The following is a 24,837-nucleotide window of genomic DNA, read 5'->3' on the forward strand; positions in this document are numbered from 1 at the left end:
TGTGGCACACTCGATATATTCCATCCTTAAATCTCCCCCAGCCCGTGAAAGCCTTTTGCAAATATTTCTTATTGTATCTCACGGTGCAGGTAGAGCTCATCTCTTGAATGATTTCCTCTCACTGCACGACCCAGGGAAGCAAACCTGACATCAGCACACCCATCTACACACACTTTCCTTTGGCACCACTGGGAAACACACGGAGCAATATTCTGCCTGCAGGGAGCAAACACCAGCCCAGCAGCGCTAGAGATGCACGCTTTCCGTCAGGAAAAAGGGGGGGAAATACATATTCAGATTCTATGGGAATATTACTCTTTCTCCCCTCCTTTTTTTCCTCCCTCTTTTAAATGTCAGACTCCTACACGGTGCCTTTGAAAGTCTGAGCAGTTAGTTAGATCAGTCTGGAAGCAAAACAAACCGCAGTGCAGTTCACCTTTTGCAGAACTTTCCGAGAGACAGCATGCATTGCAGAGCGGTGACTATTCAGCGTTTAGCTCTCTGGGGCTGGGGTGTAGACCTGAAATTCAAAACATTTCTTTCTTGTACATCTGTGTTGAATCAGGGCTTATTTCTGATGAAGGTGGCTGAATCTTTAATATTAAATTCTTCTTTGAATTGATCACTGTTGCGCTTAGGGACATCAGATGGAAATGGATAGTCCTGCTCTAGCGTTGCTCACTCTGCTTAGGATCCAAGTTAAGTAGGTTGGAAGGTTTCTGATTTTTCCTTCAGCTGTGTTTTGCCTGAGGTACAGCCTGTGACAACAGAGCCCAGACTCTTTGACCTACTCGTGGCATTTTCTTGCATTGCATGTGCTGGGAGATGCTCAGGCTGCTGCTCTTTCCCTTATCCTCAATGAGAAGTTCATCTCCTCCACCTCTCCCTGCTCAGGGAAGGCTGGGTGCTGGAGCATCCCAGGTTGATGGTATATGGGCACAGCCAAGATAAGGCTTCCCAGGCAATAAAATGCTATGGGAAATACTGGGCTGGTTTTGAACCCTGAGCTTTAAAAGAAAGTTGCTTCTGCTCCAGCTTGATGCAAGGTCTGAGCCAAATCAGCCACCCCACCACTTAAATACTGGGAAGAGTGAGGGATGCAGTGCAATCACCCCATCACTTGTTGATGGGGGGGTCTGTAAGCAGCCAAAGCCACCCAAATGAGTCAAAGAGTGGGGGGATAGAGGAGAAGCACGTTACCAGGTGCATTAAGGACTCAGACAAGAGGAGCTCATCTTTTCCTGTCCTCCACTCCCAAGAGCAGCATCAGGCTGAGGCTGAACTAGCAGCCAGTAGTCCTCCAAAGTTGACACTCACGCAAAACCACTGCTTGCCAGAGACATCACCCCAGCACCATCAGCCCTGACACTTCTGGGGGTGCACAAATGGACACTGCTGTAATATAGAAAAGTACCTAATGAGCAGCAGTGGATCTGAAGGGCTCAGATAGTGATGTGTGGCTGAGGCAGGCAATGCTGCCAGCTCACACATCATACACACAGGCTGTGGGAAGTGCCCAGCATGATCCCCAAGTGCTGTTTGCTAGCTGCTAAATGTGGGTTTGTGTGTTTGTGGCATATCCAGGAACCAGCAGGACACACTCTGGGCAGCAGGTTCACAAGGTCCACAACGGGAAAAGAGAGAAGACAGCAATACTGCATGTCTGGTGTGGCCAAGGGAAGGCACAGGGCAGGAAAAGGCCCTACCTCCCCAGCTAAGTGAAAGCGCTCCATTTATGAGTAATTAAAGAGGGCTTGACAGTGGTTTGGATTCTCCAAGACCTGTCACTGAACAACTGCAGATCTTATTCCCCTGGACCAGAGCTGCCACAGCAGCTGCTTGCCAAAGCCACAATGGGGGAACAGGAACACCTTTCCCCTTCTGTCTGACCTCCATGGCCACGGTTGGTTTGCGGTTAGAGCTTGTGACACAAATTCAGATGTGGTGAAAGCCAAGAGGTTGATGAGCCAACATTAATTGTGCTCACATCAAGTTTCAGCAACTGAGCTTATGGTTAGAGAGGTGAGGGCATAGGTAGAGGCTGGCAGCAAATAAGCTGGGGAGTAAAGCTGCCTTCTGGCAGGACCACTTACAGTGCCTGGCATGGTGAGACAGTGGTATGGTGGGAGGTGAGTGACAGGGACATAAATCACATCTGCACAACACTAGTGAACACTACATACTCCAAGTCATCTCTGGCAGTGCTGCTTGCCTGGAGGTGGTGGCTGAGCCCACCTCCCCAGTATTTTCAGACTGTTCTATGGTGTTTGCACATGCTGAGATAACGAAGAATTGCAATATTCGTTATTTTAAAGGGATGCATCATAAGCCTTATCAACCTCAAAAATATTGTGATTTATCTATCTGCAGTCACTGGATTTGCACACCCCATGTCAAATTTTGTTACTCCCTGTCACCATCCATCATGCTAGAGGAATGGCCAAGGACACCCTCTTCTTAGCCCCCAAGACTAATTCTGTGGCAGCTTAATATTTCCCCTTAACTCTTAGCTCACCAGAAAGCATCCCTTCAGCTCTGAATTAAAGACATGACAACTGCACTAGAAAGAAGGGTCCTTCTGTAACAACTGTGACTTCAGAATAGGTGGTCTTTTCTTCTCAATATTAGCAACACAGAAAGACTCTCGCTACCAAACTCAACCCTGTGTACAGCCCGTGTATAACCTTTTAAACGGCTTTTGCTGTAAAACACAAGTCTGTGTTTGCTGTAACAGAAGCATTTCATTCCTCACAGTAGAATAAAAGAGTTTGCTGAAAGAGAAAGGGCACTGGCAAGTCCCTGCTTTGTGCTCTGAATTCTTTTCCAGCATCTTTCTTTTAATACATAGCAAAAGGGGGGAAAAGAAGAAAAAACTAACACATTAAAAAAAAAAAAAGTGTTTTAGAGTGTTTTCCCAAGAAATATCACACACTGAATTGAAACACCTTATCTACAAGGAGGTCCTGGTGGCAAGTGCAGAAGCAACAGAGGAAAAAAATCAATACAGCCTGCAGAGATTAAAAACATACTGGAAAAACATAAGAAAAATGCAACAATTAATGCCAGTTGTACATATAATACGTGAAAACAAAGCAGAGAGGCATTAGTGTCTACACACAGATCTATTGGATAGGTAATGCTTTTATCTCAACTTGAAAATGGAAGCTTTATTAGACTGCTTCCCATCAGGAGGCATCATACCATGAACAGTGTAAAGCTCTAACTAGCTAAAAGCCTCTTTCCCCCACACCTTCCGTCCCAATCATTTTGCATACGGGTGAAATTCAAATGGCTCAACCTCAGGCTGCAGCGGTGTCAAACAGGGGTTCAGATTTACCAGGCTAGATGAAACCACACACCGCCCCCCTCCAGCAGAAGGCATGAACCAGCCCACCAAGATGCTTAGTGATAGGTGGGGTTATTTGGTCTGTGGTTTAAAAAGCCCCTCCATGAAGCTGCTGCTAGAGACTGTCTTATTGTTACACTGTGTTATGCTGTATCATCCATTATTATACACCTGATTTTAATACAATGTCTTTCACAGGTTTTACTTGTGAAGGGTTTCATATTAAAGAAAGATGCTCACACAGAAACATTAAGCAAATATTTAAGGTGTGGCTCAGTGCAAAGATTCCTCTAAATTCCCTCCAGCAGCTTTGCATCCATACAACAATCAGAGAAAATGTTACCAATGTACCCTGCATCTTGAGTGTAAAGCTCAGGGAAAAGCACCATATCTAACAGCTGGCTCTTACTCCAATGCCTAATATTTAAACACATTATGAAAACCAAGTAGATTATTAGTTTTCTGGATTAGGAACAATAAATAGGAATACTCCCTTCTCATAGACCCAGACCATCAACACAAACCTCGATAAAAGTACACAGGACTCACAGTAGGGCTATAGATGAGAGTAAGCATTGGACAGCTTGGCAATACTGGAAGAACAGAACTTTAACCTTCCTTTTGTGACCATCCCATCACAATAAATTAAGGATAAAACCTTTCTTTTTAAACCCTAGAAAGAATTACGATTTACTCATCCCCTTCCTGACACCAGTGAGCGCAGAGGCAGGTAGTCACACAAGTGCCAGTGGCTTGGACGCTTGGTCCTACTTCAAGGCAGTAAAAGAGCTGACTAAACCATGAGAAAGTCCTCCAAGTGCAGGGACACGAAGGACTAAAACATAAAGCATTCAGGCCTCTAACTTGCATTTGGTACAGTCTGAATACAACCACCATACTCTCAGCATTGCACAGGGATCAGCAACTTAGCAGGATCTTTAATGGAATCCTGCGCAGGACAGACACAAACAGGGACAATACACATAGCGCTACGGTTATACGCTGCTGCGAAGGGAGGGATTTCATGGAGTTAGCTGTTTCACATGGATTTCATGAACAGCTCTCAGAGCTAAGCTCCTATTTTGTCCTTGCTTTTTGTGGCAAGGGCACCTCATGATTTGGCCAGGCTCCCATTTTAGCATCGTATAAATCCAAAAGGATAAAGATCATACTTGGGCACTGGTGTTCCCACTACGGACAGGCTGCTTGCCAGCAAGGATAAACAAAAGAACTTTTCATTTATTAGTTACTAGATTTCATTCAGACTCCCAGAGTGTCAATTCTTTTACTTTGGACCATATCCCTTGCTTCCACTGTAGCCAGTTGTAAGATTCTCCTGACCACGTTGAGAGCAGATTCATTTGAAAAGCGTTTTAAAGGCTCGGCTCTGCTATTCTTACACAAGAAAGTGTAAAGTGACTTCAGTGGGTAATTCCTGAGGATGACTTTGTACAGGCCAAATTTGCAAGATCTTAATGAGCCTTAAATAAGACCAATAGCTTTTTTTTTTTAGTAATGTTGTCTGCTCTCAGCAATAAGTAATAAACATTCACAACACCCCATGAGGCAAGAAGTCATAGCTGGCCCTACTTTAAGACACATAAGCTGCAGAAAAGCTATTAAGGTTTCATTGTGAGCCAACGCTGGAGCCAGCATTCCGAATGCAAGCAGTCTTGGCTCTTAACACACATATGAACCTGTTAGTGCTAAGGTTCAACTTTGTCCTGTCAGATGTCTTGAGTGTTTACTCAATCCAGATGGCCTGAGGAAATAAAGGAGATTAAAAAGAGTCTGTTTCAGCCTTACACTTTCTTAAAGCCCTCTGCAAAGTATTGAGTTGCTACAGATAACGCATGCACATGAGGGCAACGGTGCAACCATTTATGAACATGCTGTAGACTTCATCTAACTTGTCCCCAGGAAAGCTTAGAAGCTTTTAACACTTCCATGCCCATAAGGAAGAGGAACGTGACATCCTGCCTTCTCTGGTCAGTTTTACAAATGCTGCCTAACCTCTGGGTTTTCAACTGTACAGAAAATGGGAAACTTTTTCACTGACATCTCCAAGAGCCCTTGGTGGCACTTCCCAAAATGGGGAGGATGGTGGGGGACTGGGGATCCCAGCATCTTTGTGGGGCACAGAAAGGACACAGACTCTGAAGTGATGGAGAAGCAGCAAGTGGAAGCAGTTGAGCTCAGAGACTCCCCATCCACACCGTGGATACACCCTTGTACAGACAGCCTTGACTAGAGGCAGTAAGACATGGGTTTGCTTAGTCTAGCACAAAAGGAAAAAGGCAGAGAGGGCAAAATCTTACTCATATGAATGACTGTTATGAAAAAAGGATGAGTAACGACCCTCTGTGTTCACTAGGGTGTTAAAGACAAGTTGAGTTTGAGCCATCAGCCCCCCTGGAGCAGCAGTAAGCTGTAGGGTGCCATTGATGGAGCTGTGAGGGAAGAAATTAGAAACAAGTCAGGAAGGGTCTAGAGTGCTCAGTCCAATCTCAGTGAGGGAGGACTAAACAGCCTCCTGAGGCTGCCCCACAGAGTAGGTGGGAGGATGAAATTAGCCCAGCTGCTCTTTATTTCGGGTGCAGAAGGAGAGATGGGGAACTCTGCAGCCACAGTCTGTCAAAGAGCACCTGGCCATGCTCTGCGCTGGCCTTCAGGAGCATGGCATTCAGATAAGTGCTCTTCAGCAGACAGCAGTAGCACATAGGACCAGATGCTGTTGTGCTTGTGGGTACAGCAGTATGGGGTGCATAAACACCAGGAAGGCACTCAGGGTGCTGGAAGAGTGAGGAAGATAACAGATAACTCCTGCATGGTGCACAGGCCAGGCAAGGAGGTCATCTTTGTAGTAAAGATGGGAGGGATCTTGATCTTTTGCTTTCAATAGCTACCCTTTACTTGTAAGCTCCTCTCAGATCTCCTTCCTTATGACTCTTCATTTCAATCTGATGAAACATTTCTCTTTTTGTAAGGAAAAGGCATCAAGTTGCGAGCTTCACACAGAATGAGAGGAGAGAAGCATGCTCAGGGTAAGGGGTTGCAGCTTGGGGAAGCCCAGATCACTGCTATTACAGACTTGGATGGGTCTCCTGCATGCTCTCCACTTCAACTCACTACTTGTAAGTCAAAGATGAGACTTCTTTTCTTCCAGCCATTTGTCTGGGAAGATGTAGGGTTACTGCACATCCAGCAAGAGGTGGCCCAGGCCACAGCAGAGATGCTGGCACTTCACCATTGTACAAACAATAGCACCTCTGAGAAGCAAGCCTTTGCTTTGTGTATTTACTCCGTTTCTTGTTCAAGCTTTGTAAGGGAACTGAGGCACTTAGGCTGGTTACTAAAATAAAGAACTGCTATAAAAAGAGATCAGCTCTTGCAAGGAAATCCAAGCCACAGAAGCACGAACAAAGATCCATTGAAAGGCAGTGTTAAATAAATACAAATTAATTTCTCATAGTTCCAAGTCCTTCAGTCAATACACGCCTGTTCTCATTATTATTCAATAACATTTAGCTAATATATTTGGATTTGCAAGGCCAACGTTTTCAAACATTTTTCTAAATTAGCACAAATCTTCTGCTTCGTCTTTTCTTCATCTACTGTCAGCAGAGCAAATAATCAGAGAACAAATAGATGCATACTCCGCTTATAAATTCCTCTTGCCAAAGACTTAACCTCTAGAGACTTGACTTCACATTTGCTTTCCTGTAGAATTTAACAAAGTTAGTCAAGTGCGATTTGTTGTGTGTTTATTTCTTTTTAAAGGACTGCAAAGCTCAGAAATGTCTAGCTCCAGTGATTAAAGGAGGAAGGGAGATTTTCTTAATAAAGCCTAAGTGGAGAGATATTAGAATGCCAGAAATACTTATTAGCATCTTCCACCTGCAGGTAAATGCTCATAAAATTTCATCTTTTGTCAAGGCTGAGGTCATATCTCACTTACACAAAGTCAAAAAACAAGGAGACAAATCCTAGCCTTGGATAACCCTGCATCTTCCTGGCTGAGCTTTGGGTACAGTAGGTCAAATATCAAATTTCATTATGGAGTAACATGCAAAACACCTGCATGATGTGGTCCTACCCTGGGGCACAGACAGCCTCACATGATTATGTATCATCAAAAGCATGTCCTTTCCCCTCTTGTTAGAGACAGAGGGATGGGATCTGGCTGAACCATTTGCTGCTTTGGGTGCAAGAAGGAGGCATCTGCATTTCAATAGATACTTGTCAAGGTTGACAACATCTGGAGAGCTACGCGTTATAACGCTGTCCTCAGTTACCACAGCCCTACTGTACGTCGCTCTATTGCAAGCACGCACATCATTTGGAGGCCTTTAAAGCATATGGCAACAGGGGCCCAAATGCCACAAAGGGGGAAGAAGCAGAGGACACAGCCAGCTTCTTGAACACTGTTTTATATTCTTTTTTATGAATCAGCCTTTCTGGTCTTGAATGATAATAATTGGAGGTTTCGGACATCAAAGGTAATTTGATTTCTGAAAGAAAACTAACTGTGATAGACTACCTGAACGCATTTCAAGTCAGCAACATCAGGGAAGTTCTTCAGTTACTGCACTGACATTTACCCTGTACAGGTAAAAAGTCAGAAACTGACAGTCCTGCTCTGTTCACTGCAGAGGAGCTAAGGCATCCAACACTGGTTGAAGTCAGCAGAGCAAAGGGGAGAACGTCCCTTCTGTCTGCATTTAGCAAGAAACAGTAGACACTTATCAAGTGATAAAGTATTATTAGATTAATGGAAAAGATTTATTTATAGAAAATATCTGCTACAGATCTGGCCTTCTACACTCTCTGTTCATGGTCCTAGCAAGAGCTGTATATAAGTATTATTCTCCAACCCAAAGAGACTGACATTAGCAACATCCCAGATCTAACATGCGACTTCGCATCAAACAGGATTCATCCAGTACTTCAGTGTTTTCCAAGAAAGAAGTATGCCCTGGAAGCAGAATTAGTGCCTCTTTCTGCTGGCCTCTGACCTGGTACTGGAAGAAACTTCAGGATGGTATGATGACACCCCAGATAAATGAACCCTCTGAATTTCACTCAAACCAGAGCCACTACAATGGACACCACCACGATTTGCTGTCAAGTTAGAGCCCAATGGGATCAGATACCACTTTTTTCTATGAAAATGGAAAGTGCTTTGTTCAAACCAGCATTAAAACCTGTGTTGAGTGGAACCAGTATCTGAAAGCAGTGTCCCAGCCAGTAGCTGCAGCCAGTTGCACTCTGCGCAATTAGAGCAGGACAGCTAAGTCTCCTCTGGAAGTACATCCTAGTACCAATCACTCAGTGCAAGCTGCCTGACTACCTATCTTTCTCTCCATCTCTATTTCTTTCATCTTCCCACCCACCCACCTCTTCTAACCCTCTTATGCCCTACCTTCTTTCCTACCCCTTGCTTTTGTGTTCCTCTTCCATCACTACATTTCAACACTCAGTTTATTCCCTTTCAGTTCCACTCAGGGACAAATGAAAGTTCATGAACAACATGCCTAAAGGCTGCCTCAAATATGGCTTATCTCAAGTGGTCCATTCACCCTGGGCCATTAAGTAATATTTACATAAACACAACAAGTTCACTCCCTGTAAGATATCCAAGGTAAGAATAGAGATACTGCCTACTCAGTGCATGTCCACATCCGTGGACAGTAAAGTTCCATAGGGAAAGGCTGTCCTGTGGGTAAGCTCATGAGGGCAGGACAAGCACGGCAAACTGCTTTGCTTTTTGCACTTTTTACCTTCCTATGTCTGACTGAAGGGAAGCGCTTGGACTGCATGGCTTTCCAACAGTGGAAAAACCTAATTCACATTATTAGCTTCAAGAACCTCACCCTGTGTTTCAGGTAAATTCCGAAGATATTCAATCTAGTTGTAATCAACACACAACTTTGAAGCCAGGCCCATTTCCACTGGCCCCAGCAAGTCTGGAATCAGATTGACACATTTGAAATAACATATTTAAGAGCCTGTACTAAGTGAGCCTGTTCTGAATATTACCCCAACTTATATGGAATATAGAACCCAGTCTATATGGAATTACTGGGCTGCTGTTACTTCACTGAGCATCCATGTATGACCAAAAGAATCACTTTATGATTCAAGTTTCCCAACTACTCACAGTAGATAGAGGTACCACTAAACCTAAGAGACAGCTGCAGATGACGCAGAATAGACAGACCCAAGTTAAATGCTTTTCCTTCAAGGATTAAAATCACTTGTCCTCAATTCTTTTAAATGCAAGAATTTGGGATTATTTTTTTTAATGGCATTATTGGCCTACTTCATTCTTATAGGAAAAGAAAAAATCTTCGAAACAAAGCCAAGTTAAAATAACCTGCTGTAAGCTTCAAGTACGAAAACCACCAGAGGCTCAGTCAGCTGCTCACAAGGAGTTAAGCTTGCTTGGGAGAAATTGGCTAAGCATCTTCCAAAATAAATAAATATATCATAAAAACCAAGCAAATAAAAAGTTTGTCTGTCTTAATCTTCTGTGTTATCACTGTGTTTGCTCAGAAAGCGGCTGTAATTTAAATAATGTGAAAAATATTTCCTTTGTCCTTCTGGACAAAAAGCCTTTTTTTAGCTCATTGTACACTGGAAAAATCTCGACTATAAGTTGCTTTGTAATTTAGTTCTGTTATACACCTTGACTCACAGGTGTAATTAAAAACTCATTATAGTCATGCAACAAGCAAATCAGAGCAGCCCCGAGAGGAGCCGAGCCGTGAGAGCCTCTATTTATGAAATCATAGTTAATGTAGTCTTATCTCTACACTGAAAAAAACATCTGTTTAACATACTGTAAACAAAAATATTAAGGTTCCCCGGCCTTTTTGTCAGAATGACTTCTGACATGATCTGCAACGCATGCAATTAAAGTGTAGCAGAACTGCCTAATTTCTATGGAAACAACTACAAAAGCATTGTACGTTTGCTCCCGGTTGATACTTTCAGCTCTGGAGTGATAAAACAAAGACCTGTATGAGGGGAACAGGAGGGATTTAAGGGGGGCTTGGTCAACAATCTGCAGCCTCTTATTCTTTTTGTGTCTCATCCCAAACAAAATAGATTTGGCAATATTTTCTTACTATGATTTTGTTTTGAGACTACAGGGAAAAACCGTGTTGCCTGAAGTGTTAATGAGCTCAAATTAAAAGACAGCATAAACCAACCACTACCAGCACCCTAACAGAGTAATAAGCACATTTGCATAATCCACTCCTTCCCATGCATTTATAGATAACCATGTCTTATATCCAGAATATGAGATGCAGTTTGTGCTACCATGAGAATAAAATCAGGAATATAAGCACTTTGTGATTTAAGAAGTTAGACTAAAATAACACAATGAGACCAACAGAAATTGGCCATCAGCCATTGCCAGTTTCATTTTAGGAAAGTCAAACACGAAGTTAAAATCTTTTCCGCTGCCCCTGTGAAAACACTTTCCCCACCACTATAGTGAATTTAAGATCTGTGGATAGACACAAAGCTCAGTGCTGGAATCAGGATGGACACTGATGAGCAGTGCCACATTCAAATACTGCTCTTCCCAGGAGGAGGACAGATCCAAGCAACACGACAGTGTTGTGAAACCCAAGGTCTTCCACTTGCCAGCAGGAATCACACCAGCATAGGCAGTGGTACTGCACAGTCAGGTTTCCTGGGGAGCTTCATAGACCAGAGTGAGAAATTGCACCTGGATTCACGTGTGCATCAAAAACCAGAATGAGGGTCAATGCTGGAGCTGGCAATGCTCTGACCAGGTCAGCTCTGGAGCTGCTGCCACTGCAAGAGTCCAGCACTGCCAGTGCACCCTCAGCCCTGCAGCACCTGGTGCTGCTGTCACAGGCAGAGCTGGCTGGACCTCTATCAGGAGCCTGCACCAGCCAGGCTAGCCTGGGCCAGCTGCCATGCAAGCCTGGTGTGTGGGCCTTTCTTCCAGCCTATATGCTGTGATTATCCTCTTGCTTCAGTTTTGTGCCTTTGTTAGTTCAGAGAGGCTCACTGCAACTACACGTCCAGGGCGAATTAGCTTCTCCTTACAGGCAGAGGTCTATTTCCCCAGCTTACTGTGACCAGGCTTTTGTAAGGGTGGAAGTTAAATAATGCAATAATCATATTTTTGTGCAAACAGATAATTGCCAATGATTGCATGTTGATAAAGCACAAGATGCAGATGAGCAGCATCCCAAGAACCTGAGTAAATTAAATCAGAAAAGGCTTCACAGCAAGGACATTGCTGAAGTCAAAGAAAAGAACTGAGACATCTGACACTGCCTGGTATTTTCAGTTCCATTTTCCACTTGGAGACAGTATCGGGTTGCCTGTAGGGTTTCCCCTTGCTAAAGACTCTCTTTGGGGATGTTAAAATGCCAGCATACAAAAGGGAAACCTCACCCATGCAAAATCTAGAAGCAATCAGTCAAATGGTACTTCTGGTTCCTTCAGAAGGGCCTGATATGGTAAACGTATGAGGTACACAATTGCTTGCCTGGGCAAAAAGGACTCCTTGAACTCCAACTTTCAAGATCATGAAATGCTGTATTACATAACTAGAACAGGAAACCAAAACCAACACAGGGTGAGGCAGCAGCGCATATGAGTTCATTGGGATCATGTCCAATTGTAACATTCCCAAAACCCAAAGGCAGTAGGCATGCTGTGCTATCAAAGCTCTTCACAAAAAATCCTTTACTAAGTGCATTCAAAGCTAAGGCTGAAACTGGGGCTGCCGAAGTGAATGAGAAACTTCTGACATATGTAATGGCAATAGATGGACCTGCCCTGTGCAAAGTACCCATGTTAACGGTCCTCTGCACAGGGACCTGAGGTCAACTTTCAGCATCTGCTCCTGCTGTGTACTGGTGCAGATGGCATCTAAATTCAGACAGAAGCAATTGATAGTTATTGGCTCTGGAGGTCTCATGCCTGACCCACCTCCAGCAGCACAATTCACGACATGCTCATTTCCAAGTGGGCAAGTTGGTAAACAGACAGTATGTGGGTTGCTTGATATTATATGATTACAGTTAACAGCAAAATATACCTGGTTAAGAAAAATTACAGGACAATCCAGTTTACAAGTTCTGTTTTTCCTTTGAAAACACTTCTGACTCCAGCTACATAACCCAGTCATGTCCCTGCTCTTCTTAATATCACAGTTGAGTGAAAAGGGAAGGATTTCCTCTGATGTTTAGTTGAGCCAAAAAAACCCAAAACAACCTCAGAGCTGATTTTACCACCCTTTCGCAACCACCAAGTATCAGAAGGGACTGTCTGAGATTACAACAGAAGCACAAAGAAATTAATTTGGTGTTGACACTTCACAGTGCTTTTGAGATTGTAAATCAGAGGCTGCTTGGCAGGTAACAAACACCACCTCCCTTAAACACAGGAACACAGCAGCAGAGGAGACCTTTCTGAGTCATCAAGCACAATCCCCCACTATCATAGATTGCAGCATCTAATATCCCTGCTTCCTTAATAGCCCTCATTATCACAGCAGCTAAGCATCTGGCAAAGTACACAACACTGGCACTGCCCTCCCACAATGATCTGAGCCTGTGTGCGTGCTAAGAGGAAAGAGATATTCATTCCTACATTTTGATATATGCTGTGAACTTCTGAAAACAGACAATAGTCACTTAGAGCCCAATGGAAACCTGGGCAGGAAAAATCTTTGAAATATTTCTCAGATAGCTGAGACAGACAGAAATAAAGCAAATTATTCTATCCCACTCTTATAGCCGGAAGTATCAGAGTATACTTAGGCAACACATTATTTCCATGTGAAAACTTAGTCCTGGACATTAAAAAGAACAAGTAAATCTTTCTAACCTTAAAAAAAAGGTCTGTGTACTCAGCTTCGGTGGGCACAAGACAGTGTCAAGTGGAACACGTATTCCCAGTGATAATAAATCTCATAATGGAAATCAAAACCAAGTTGAACTGCACATTAGGCATTAAGCATCTCAAACTGCTCATCTTGCTAAACCTTCATAATAAAATAACATTACAGTCTATAATTACATGCAGTAGTGATGCCACAGGAGTAAAGCTCAGGAAAGGCTTAATTTTCCAGGCTTTGCAACAAGTGTGAACTAGTGTGAGGCTTAAAAGGCATTCACAGGCAGGATCCAAACCTGGGTGCAAATAGGACCATCATACATGTCAAACCAGACAGACAGTATGAGCTCTTTATCAGAGTTGCTAAGCAAGCACTGGGAAGGAAAGTTCCCAAAAGCCACCCAGATTTATTGATTGCCTGTTGCATTTATGGTGGTGTTTGACAGGTCTGAACAGGGGGACATAGAAAGGCTGAGTCTTTCTGTACTGTTGCTTCTGACAAACAGTGAAGCACAGCAGCTAAAACTGGGAGATGAAGAAAGAGTTCAAAAATACAAGTTTTACTTCTAAGAGTTATTTCTGTTCCTATGGAGAAAGGTAGCCCATGCTCAACTGCTTGGGACAAACCATCTCCTGGAAAGTGCTCTTTTAGTCAGTGCCTGCAGAGGGACCCTAGAGGATCTGGGCAAGATTCTCAACTTTAAGATCACTAAACTTTGATTAAATCAGTCCTTTTGCTCAGCTTTTCCTTCACCTTCTCTTGGAACTTCTAACACATGGGACACTCTACTGCTGCAAAATCAATATAAGATTTTGAAATAGCATCAAAAAGCTCATGGAACAAATTGTTCGGGAACAAACACAGTCAAGTGTTTAATTTCATTATCTGACTAACACAACATTCTGAGGATTACGGCAACATTTGTTTTTTCTTCTTCCACTGACCTGAAATATTTAATTTCAAATAAAGACATGCCAAAATCAGAATGAAATTAGATCAATGTTATACTAAGCTGAAATAAAATGATGTTTTTTGGCCTTTTTTGGTCAGAGAAGACCAGCACTTGGAAGAAAAGTTTTTCCCATTCATGGATTTTGTAATAGCATCACCATCCCATTAAAATGGCTTTCAGAATTGTCTTTCAAGGCCTATAACTGGGAGATGCTAAAGCTTTAGACATTTCTGCAGACTTTTACTTTCATTATACTCATGGATCAAAATTTAACCCTGAAGTACCACTTGAAATGAAGTACCTTTAAGCATGACATTAGCCAACTTTAACCTCAGATGTTGTTTTTTTTTTTTTTAACCAGACTTGGTCCAAAAAAAATTCCTGTTATAAATAGACTCCACTTGACAGAGCCAAATGATGGTAGGAATAGATTCTGATTGTCTGAGTTAAGAGTGCAATAATCACACAGAAAACAACAGGTCTCATTCACCATTTGGGTGTTTTCTGCATATACTGCAGAATTCTTATGTACCAAACCTCTGCTTGAGGAATAGGTGCAGAATAAGCAGCAGATCCAAAGGATGGCAGAGATCTGTTTACAAATCAGAAGAGATAATTTCATCCTGCACAGCTAAGGTTGATGGGAAGTCACCATAACAAAGAACAGGCATCAGACCTAAAGGTTCTGGGGTTGAACCCAGGCTACAGGGTTGAAGGAGCTATCCCTGCCTTTTCCTCCAGCAAAACCAGGGCAGTATTACTAATCTGCCTCCTTCAATCTGTTCAGGAGTTGTGTCAGCAAGAAGGAAGAAATTACATTTTCTGTATTTAGACTATCTGCAAGGCTGAAGTTAATAATTTCTTGTTTGGAAAAAAAAATCAGACAGATGCAGTTTCATTAATTGTTCATCCAGGGTACGTTGGAAGCTGTATCTCTTATGTATTGACAGATATACATTATATAGCATCTTTGTGAGGCTTTGAAAGCTTTACATGCTAATCACTCAAATGCTTAAGTCCTTATGAATCTGTTCGGATGCAAAGAATATCTATGTATATACATGTAATACATATGTGGATGTTTTTAGTACTGATTAGATTCACCATGCCTCAGTTACTTTACATTGGTTGCTATTTTTCCTCATGTTGCACAAAAGGTACAAGCTGGTGTATCTCAGCTGGATTAGAATCATAGCACTTGCCTTGGTTCTTTGGTCTGCCCAGTAATGACTAAAGGAACAGGAGGACAAAATCCTGACCTTAAAAAGTCCATTATAAAAAACATCTATTGACTTCAAAAGAGCCAGGATTTCAACTCTTTCCTGTGGTGCTCAGGTATTGCCACGAACACCTTCAGACATATCCAGGGACCTAGGTCTCCTGATAGCAACTATTTACAGACAAGCAAGAACTGTAAGGGTCACATAAATAGCAACAGGGGAGTGAAAAGGTCATGGCTTTCCTACAGATACTCTATCCATTACCAGGCACACGGCGATAGGTCAATCACGGGGTCCTCTGAGCCATATTGGAGCTGCATCTAGGTGTAGGCACAGCTTCCTCACAAACCCTAGCTGAGTTGGAAGAAGTACCCATTGTAGCATCTCTATAAATGCTTTTGTATAATAGGATGACTATGAGAAGCAAGTCTCCCTACAGACTTCTCTGATACACTCTTCTTCCCTACTCTTCAGATGCTTTTGACAAACACCAGTGCAAACAGATTCTTGAGGTGTGGGGTTAATTGTTCTCCCTTTCCTGTTTATATAAGTATTCTGCAGACTGAGAATTGCTGTCTTCAGAAATACACAAACCAAGTAAAAGTTTCATATCGCCACTCGTGGATAACTTCAGAGCCTGAATCATCTGGTTTGCAGCAATTAAAACAAAGGATGCTTGTTCTAATGCATTGTTTTCACAGTAGAAAGCTCAATCTGCCTTCAGCTGTCTTTACCAACTAGGAATTCAGGAAGAAAGAGGCTATTAAAGTTTCCTCTACCCAGTTTAAATGTGGCACAACACACAATCCCAGCCAACTTTTCAGACTAAACATCTTAGTAAATTCTTCCTGACAACAGTTAGTGACAAGCATGTCAAAACCAACAAACTCAGTCACATATAAGGCTTATCAATAATTTAGTCTTTCCCCCCCCACGAGAGACTGTGTGTTTTGCAATAATGAAATATACGATTTTAAAAATAAATAATAGGCTGTTGTCAGGCCGATTGTAGCTAGAAGTTATGAATTTGATTGATTGAACATTTGACTTCATTCTCTCTAGCAAGATCAAAGCGAAACTCTTCCATTTGCCCAAGGCCACTTGCAATTTATTTAGAGATTGTGTTCATATCCCAGCAGGTAGCAATATTGGACTGAGGTACACAGAAAATCAGCTCTTTGAGGTTTTTTCTGAGTCCAAGGGATGCAACAAATGAGATTTTTTTTTTTTAGTTCATTAAATCATTAACCACTTAATCACTAAAAACCACAACATGAGTTGCATTTTCCCTTAGCTAGGTGTAACAAGGAAGCAGTTATGGTGTTGAAAACCCTCTCTTTTAACATCATGCCTTTGTCAAATACGACAAGCCTGTATTTTTTTATTTGTATGGCTATTTGCTCCCTCCCCCCTTCTTGGTTTAATTAGCATGGCAGGAGGCAATGACACCCAAAAGTGACAAGCATATGAATTGGATGAGAAATCCTTCTAAGAGTAACATGGAAAAGAGACATACACATGCATAAAAGCATACAGAAGATGTTTCTATAGCAAATATTGGAAATACCCTAGTTTAAAAGGCCCAAAACAAGTCAGGCTAGACTAATATCTCCCCCCGTCTCTGGGTAGCACTCACGTGCTTACTACAGACATTTGTGAGGCTTTCTCGCCAAAAAAAGCATCTTTCTTTAGCTGTCCTGTATTTGTCCTACATAAGATTTGGGGATTAGCAGCATTAAAAGCAACAAAATCCAAACCCAACCAGGAAGGGTCAGTGTAGGTGGCCAAGCAGCAGCTTGTTGGCAGCAATGCACACGCATGCAAATCAGCAGCAGCTGCATGTGTGGGACCTCAGCAGGGGCTGCCAGAAACAAAGAGCCAGCAGCCCCAGAAAGCCGGCACAGACATAAGGATGAAGGACTTCCAGGAGTCAGGTGAACCTGCCTCAGAACAAGAGAGTGGGTTTGCATGAACCATAGCAGATCCAACCTGGGTGATTGCTAGCTGAGGAAGAGTGCAGCACTAAGTGTTCAGGATTCCTGATTCAAGTCTGCAATGAATCATGCCTCTTGTGGCCTTAATGCCTTTTGCCAATGAACAAGACCTGCATCTTCCATTCAAGCGGCAGAAAGACGCCTCTTGATCTGGTGACAACTTGGATGAGGTCTAGATTCAAAGCTCTGGTTAAGTGCCACTTCAATGGACTTGGTCTACACTAATGCATGGTCTACACTAGAGCATGGGTTGGGAGCAGAGACCTAAGCATCCAGAGGTCAATGAGCAGCAGTACTAGGGTCTTCTCTGGAGGGCTTGGCACTACCTAGCTAAAGGGCAGGGGGTCTCCAAGGCAGCTGACATCTTGTACTGTCTGCAACAGTGCTCCTTGGATGCCTGAACCCCAGCTAACAGAAGCAAAATCCAGGAACTGGGGACACAAGTACTAGTCTGGGGTTTTTGATAAAAGATTTACTTGTAGAAGTGATCTCTCAGTGAGAGCTGGGAACACAACCAGACAGTCCAAACCCTCCTGTTTCGGTTCTCCTGCTTTTTAGGGAGAACAAAGTTTTTCCATCTGTGGAGAAACAGAACTAACCAAGTAAGACTAGTTACAGAGGGGCTACTCCAGACTGGGTGAGAATGTGACATCAGGGTTCATCAGGGAAGTGACAGCTATTATCTGCTCCTGCTATCTGGAAAAAGAGTTAAAGAAAAGCTGAGCAAACACAGAGATGTCGAGGGGTTTTCACATGCAGTATTTTTAATACAAGTATGGAGCTAAAAGGAAAGAATAAAGAGCAACTGTTTCCCCAAATAAACAAGCTTCATTAGCTTCCCATAACAGACCAATAAATGTCCAAGAGACCAGTTAAGTAACACTTCAAGACAGGGAAAGAAAATGTTTTCTGAAGAATACACAGGCTCTACGCAAGTACAGCTCCTTACAGTGAACACCAGTCACTAGAGGGCATTTATGTCCATGAAGCTGTCAGACCCAATTTTTTCACTGAAGGTATGATTAGATAATGAGGCTTGACAGTTCTTAGAGTTCAGCTAAACAGCTGAGCATAATCATGTGGAAGCAAACACGTAAGCACAATTAGCAGAGTTCCTCGCAGACTTTCAGAAACACTTTAGTGAAGGTTCAGCTCCCCCCCAGGAGGAAGGGATAAAAGCAGAGATTCAATCTGCCTACAAAAATTACCTGAAGGGATGACCAGACCCTCATTCTGAAACAGAAGCCTAATGTGAAGAACGGGAATAGTCTTTCAGACTTCTAGGGGTACGAAATGGTCAATGTGGGCACTTTATCAGGTAGGAAGTTCATCAGGAGCTTACAGACATGTTTCAGGGTGGCATGACTTGGATATAAAAGGAATCAAAGACCACTGACACCCTCTGGGGCATATGAAGAAACTATGTAGGTTTGCACTAATTAATTGAAAGCTAGAAAACAACATTGTTTTGCCATCAAAAACATTTTCTCTAAACACTGCCTTCCCACCATTAAGATTTATAATGTTTTGTTTCTCAACTTTGCTGATTTCAGAGACAGATTGCAAAGAGGTGTGAAACACAGGCTGATCTTCTATACCAACACAGATGGTGAAATAAGTATTGTAAGTCAGAGGTTAAGACACAGAACTGCAGGGATTAATTCAGAAAGTGAGCCTTAAAGTAGTGGTCAGGGCAGATGCTGTCCTTTAAAGACAGGTAAACTGGTAACTGCCTCACAGAAAGTGATGGAGTGACTGAGCATACCCTAACGGAAGACTCCATTTTTTTTGTCGTTTATGCCAGAAATAGAATTGCTAAGGTTAACAAAAACATTAAATTATGTCCTGAATGCACCAAAAGTCTTGAACTGATGGTTTAAATTAGCTCTCACTTTTCTCAAACTTGGCCATTATTTGTTCCGCTATGTGAATAAATACTCTGAGAAGGGACAAAGAAATTAGCCACTGAATCATGAAGCAAATCTGAGCAAGCAACATGTAGCCTTCAAAGTCACCTCCCAGCTCATGAACAGAATAATTAAGGGCTTGTTAATGCCAACCAATTAGCATTATTGTTGTCCTGATGGTCTAAGAACACAAGCAAGACAGTAGTAGTAAGTTACTATAAGGTAGTTACCTGATAGTAAAACAAATTATTTTACCTCTCTTCCCTTGTAGACCTTGCTTATATGCTTAGACAGTCATAGCTACAGTATGGAAGGTAAAGTTCACTATGTGAAAGTGTGATTACCAAACATGAGATAGATTAACGGCAACATCTGCTTTCTAGCTGGCTTATTAAAAACCTTTAGTTACTGTCACAAACTGTGCCTTATTGATAACACTTGCTATCCAGAGGGACCTTGACACGCTTGTGAGGTGGGCTGATGCCAACCTCATGAAGTTTAACCATGCCAAGTGCAAGGTCCTGCACCTGGGTTGGAGCAATCCCAGGCACAGCTACAGGCTGGGCAGAGAAGAGATTCAAAGCAGCCCTGTGGAGAAGGACTTGGGGGTGCTGGTTGATGAGAAAATGAACATGAGCCGGCTTCAGTGTGCACTTGCAGCCCAGAAAGCCAACCGTATCCTGGGCTGCATCAAAAGGAGCGTGACCAGCAGGTTGAAAGAGGTGATCCTGCCCCTCTACTCTGCTCTCCTGAGACCTCACCTGGAGTATTGTGTGCAGTTCTGGTGTCCTCAACATAAAAAGGACATGGAACTGTTGGAACAAGTCCAGAGGAGGCCACGAGGATGATCAGGGGACTGGAGCACCTCCTGTATGAAGACAGGCTGAGGAAGTTGGGGCTGTTCAGCCTGGAGAAGAGAAGGCTGCATGGAGACCTCATAGCAGCCTTCCAGTATCTGAAGGGGGCCTATAGGGATGCTGGGGAGGGACTCTTCATTAGAGACTGTAGTGCTAGGGCAAGGGGTAATGGGTTAAAACTTAAACAGGGGGAGTTTAGTTTGGATATAAGGAGGAAATTCTTTCCTGTTTAGGGTGGTGAGGCAGTGGAATGGGTTGCCCAGGGAAGCTGTGAATGCTCCATCCCTGGTGGTGTTCAAGGCCAGGTTGGACGAGGCCTTGGGTGACATGGTTTAGTGTGAGGTGTCCCTGCCCATGGCAGGGGAGTTTGAACTAGATGATCTTAAGGTCCTTTCCAACTCTAATGATTCTAATGTCATGCTCCCCAGCTGGGTAGTTGTGCTGCCTGTCAATCCAGCTTTCTGTACATATTCCATGACCAAGGTGAAGGAAGGAAAGTTTAAGGTTCTGGATTCCCTTCCTGGTTCTGAAGCTATCAGGGCAGAGAGGAGAAGATTTTATCATCATTAAGAGATGAAACTACACAAAGGCTGTCCAGCATGCATTGTCCAGGAAGGTGCATGCAAGTGTAAAACAGAACTGAAATCAATGAGACAACTTCAATCCAGTAAATAAATTATAGGCTTAAGGCCTGATGAAGTTCCTGCATAAAAAGGATAGTTTAAAGTTTTGTAACTGAGAAAAAAGAAAGAAGTCACAATGCACATCAGTGAGGTGGAAGAATGTTCTGGTTATCTACATTGGCAGGGAAATGGTAAGTAATGAAAATCACTCGCATTCTCTGCCTACTGCCAGCAATGACAAGCTAAAACTGGCACATAGTGATAGGCCAAAAAGTGCTGCATATATTGGCAGCTCTTACTTTTCACGAACTTAGTTTTAGGGAATTTGGCTTTCTCCACCAGTCTCCTGTTGTTACTTTGGTACTACAGCATCAGCATGGTGGGGTCCTGGCATAAGTTGCCAGGCATTTAAAAAATGAATAAATATAATTGGTTGTAGCTGTAGTAGTAAGGCTAATTCAGAGTAGCTATTTGTGTTTACCCTGTGGCAACAGCTGGACTTGCTCAAACAGTCATCTTAAGCATGGTGAGACAACTTGGAGCTAGCTCCAGTAAGAAAATAGAGTCTTGGAACCATGACTTCTTAATTCTTAACTATCTAATGAAGGTAGCAGCCCAGAGTTAAGCCTACAGGGAACACTGCCCACCTGAGAGCATGAACCACAAAAACCAGGGCTGTGATTAGGGAAAAAATTCTTCATTATGAGGGTGCTGAGACGCTGGCACAGGGTGCCCAGAGAAGCTGTGCCTGCCCCATCCCTGGCAGTGCTCAAGGCCAGGTTGGATGGGGCTTGGAGCAACCTGCTCTAGTGGAAGGTGTCCCTGCACAAACCATACTGTGATTCTATGAAAGGTGTAGGAGACCAAAGTAAAATCAGTAAAGTGAAGCAAGCATTTCAGAAGAGTACTTTATTTATGTAACTACTGCAGGAGGAGCTTCTCATCAAGCTTGCTTACCCTTCCCATCCGCAGACCCAAGTATCTTACCTGTTCTCACCCTACATACCTGCATAGTTTGCTTTCCATGTCACTCAGCTGCTGGAGCTGTGCCTCCCAAGAGCATTTACTGATGTGATAGTGTAAAACTTCATTAATGGGTGCAAATCAGAGCCACAAATAGAGCTCCCTTGAAGGAAGCTGTGTGTGTATAACAGAGCCAAATTTCCCCCTTAACACCCATAAAATGCCCTGGAACATTCAGATAAAAGGCTTTACAGAAGTTGACAGAGTGATAATTAAAGCTGACTGCTCCTATTTCAGCCTAAGCCATCCTGACCTTAAGTTCAGGCATGGAAAAGCTGGTAGTCAAGGCATACCTAGACAGATGCTGTGCTAACCGTGAAGCTACAGCCACATACAACAGCAGAGCCCACAGAGGAATTCAAGCATTTCTCATTCCACTACATTGTGGAACTTAAAGCATGTGGGGCTGGAAAACCAACCACCAAGCTTGTTGTGCTGAAGACCTGAAAGGTCAGCAACAAATCACCACATAGGACACAGCTCCTGTCTCTCCACTTCGGTTTTGTTTTCCAGAGCACACTGAAAAGAAATCAGTGAACCTACAAATGTGCTGATATGACCTCTCACATTGTTCCCTTGGGCTTAGACACCAGTGCTGCTATGGAGCCGCTCTGCTCTGGCATGGCATTATGGCATTGACATGCAAATGAGCAAAGCCAATGGAATATCTCCCAATCCTTATGAATGCCTGATTTTTTGCTATTTTTATATGTTGTATTTATTTTTTTGATGCTTTCATAGTCCCCCAGAATAACTCAAATGTATTCCTACTTCTACTGCTACAATATTTTTTCCCCCAGAAGACTTAAAGCCTCAGTGTGTGTTTGTTTATATATACATATAGATGTGTGTAAATTCAGCTTACTTTAGGAACAGGAATATTTTAAGCATTTCAACCACAAAAAGGAAGCATATGATGATTCTTTGAAATTCCTCAGTGTAAAACAACTGCAGCTGCCCCTGTGTTGCTTTAAAATAGTCAGAAAATCTGAGACTTAACACCCAGCAATGATTATTCAGCTCCCATGAACTGACAATGTGCGCACCATTCAGGAGAAAAAAAAACTAGCATTTCCCCCTTCCTCCTTTGGCTCATCAGAGACAAGCCAAAAACTCAACAACTAAAACCCTGACTGAAACTTTTACTGCAAAATTGTTCCAGAAATGCACTTTTCGCATAGTTTAATTGTCTGGGTTTAGATCCCCCAGAGTCAAATACAACTCCCCTGACTCCTTCTAGCAGACAGCCAAAAGGAAAACACTGAAATCTTCGGTGGGCTTAACTTACAATAAAGACACAGAGCGGGGCTTACCCAATCTTCCAAGTACTCAAATCCCGAGTTCCGGCTAATGTTGGAGAAGGCACTGAAGCTCAGGGTACAGTTACCTTGGAGCTGTACAATGGACAGCTGTGTCTTTTGCATATAAGCTACAGGAGAATCAGGAACACCTTCAACTAGTATGATTGAGTCAAAAAACTCACCCCCAAATTAGACATCAGGGGACATTAGGAATAAGGAAAACAATATCAAGGCTCTTCTGCTGAAAAGCTTTGCTCCCTTTGACATGCCATAGATGTAGATTGCTTTAAGATATGCTGAGCACTGCTGGGTGCTGTTTCGAAGAGAAATGACATTCGTACCCTCCCAGATGCTTGCTAAGTGACATTTCTAGTTTCCTCCACTTATTCCTTCCCAAATAATAATTTATTTTTTTTTTTTACACTTGGCTTTGTTATCAGAAGTGAAACCTGGCAAACATTGTAAGGAACTGTGGGTCTGATTCCTTACATGACCTATTCCTCTGCACAAAGCTAAGGAAGCCTTAGAATTTGGCCAGCAAAAGGCCCTCATGACTAAGACATATTTTAAGGCTTTTCTTTTCCTGCATTTGTTCTTTTTTAAGGGTATATAGGAATAGATATTAAAGCATTCAGAATAGCTGAAAATGCAGCCATTGCTTAGTAATAGCATTTATTCTAACATTCTTGTCTATATATAGGATCTTGAGGCTCACATTCAGGGGGAGGGTTTGTTTTGTTTGAACCACAGGCTGTGGTGCAGTGGTCCAGACAGTGCTATTTTTATTCAGCTTAGGAAAAAACAGGAGACAAGTGTTTTCATCTCCAAACGTCTTCAATAAACCCATGGTGTATTGCTAATACCAGGCCTCTGTGAATCTCATCCCCAGGCCCAGTATTGGTTTACAACAAGCTGGCAGCCTATGATTCCTCCAGAGGGTGAGAACAGACAAAAATGGGGTAGGTGGGGTAAAGAGGAAGGGGATGTTACAGTTCAGAGGATGCTCTACCAGGCACAAATTGGCTTGAAAGAGCAGGAACGTAAACAACACACCACCCTTGGCAATGAGCAACTTAACAAACAAAAATACCCCGGGACTTTTTGTAACAGTGCCTGATAAATATCATAACAACCCTAGATTTCATTTCAATGCTAGAAATGAATTTGGATCCAAAAACAAAGGATAAACATATTTCTTCTGACATTTAATGTTGTCTGATGACATGTGATTTCATTGCTCTTTCTTCATGATGTAATTTTTGTAAGTGATACCAGTTGTCATCGAACGTCATAAAAGCCAGACTTGCCTCAAGTCATCAATATTTATTGTTCCCTTATAACCAAGCCTGTTTTGAGTTTGGTGCGCATGGCTTTAATTGTTTAATGGAAGGCTTAAACCCAGCCCTTCCTAGTATAAAACACCAGGCTGAGATGGATCTGCTGACATGATGCAATTGAGATATTCTGGCAGCTGGTGCAGCAAACGCCCTTTAAGGAAAAATAGAGGGAAGAGAGTGGGATCTGTCTGGATGACAGGATTAGTAACAGGATACTGAGCCTTTTGCCTCTGGGCCAGTCATTCAAATCCTCTCTGGATGAGGAGCACCCGTCACACCCCTGCACCACAGGGTCATTGAGCCCCCTTGGGCTGGGCAGGCAGCATTACATGTGGCATTAACTCACACCATGGTTCATGGGTGAAGCCAGGAGAGGCCAGTGGGA

At 42.8% G+C, this 24,837-nt stretch overlaps 1 protein-coding gene across 3 annotated transcripts in view; it reads right to left on the minus strand.

Moving 5' to 3' along the window:
- HABP2 (hyaluronan binding protein 2) overlaps positions 1-17,984 on the minus strand; it is a 66,071-nt gene extending 48,087 nt beyond the window's left edge. For all 3 annotated transcript variants that reach the window (XM_061458712.1, XM_061458713.1, XM_061458710.1), the window contains exons 1-2: positions 17,881-17,984; positions 437-520 (exon numbers count right to left, since the gene is read on the minus strand). In XM_061458712.1, the coding sequence (XP_061314696.1) occupies positions 437-465 (29 nt within the window). In that variant the 5' untranslated portion in view covers positions 466-520; positions 17,881-17,984. The remainder of the gene's footprint in view (positions 1-436; positions 521-17,880) is intronic.
- Positions 17,985-24,837: the final 6,853 nt, after the last annotated feature.

The sequence above is a fragment of the Pezoporus flaviventris genome, unplaced genomic scaffold (genome assembly GCF_033815535.1).
Source record: "Pezoporus flaviventris isolate CSIRO_AGI_PZ_B2104156 unplaced genomic scaffold, CSIRO_AGI_Pfla_v1 ptg000029l, whole genome shotgun sequence".
In the NCBI taxonomy this organism is placed as follows: domain Eukaryota; kingdom Metazoa; phylum Chordata; class Aves; order Psittaciformes; family Psittacidae; genus Pezoporus; species Pezoporus flaviventris.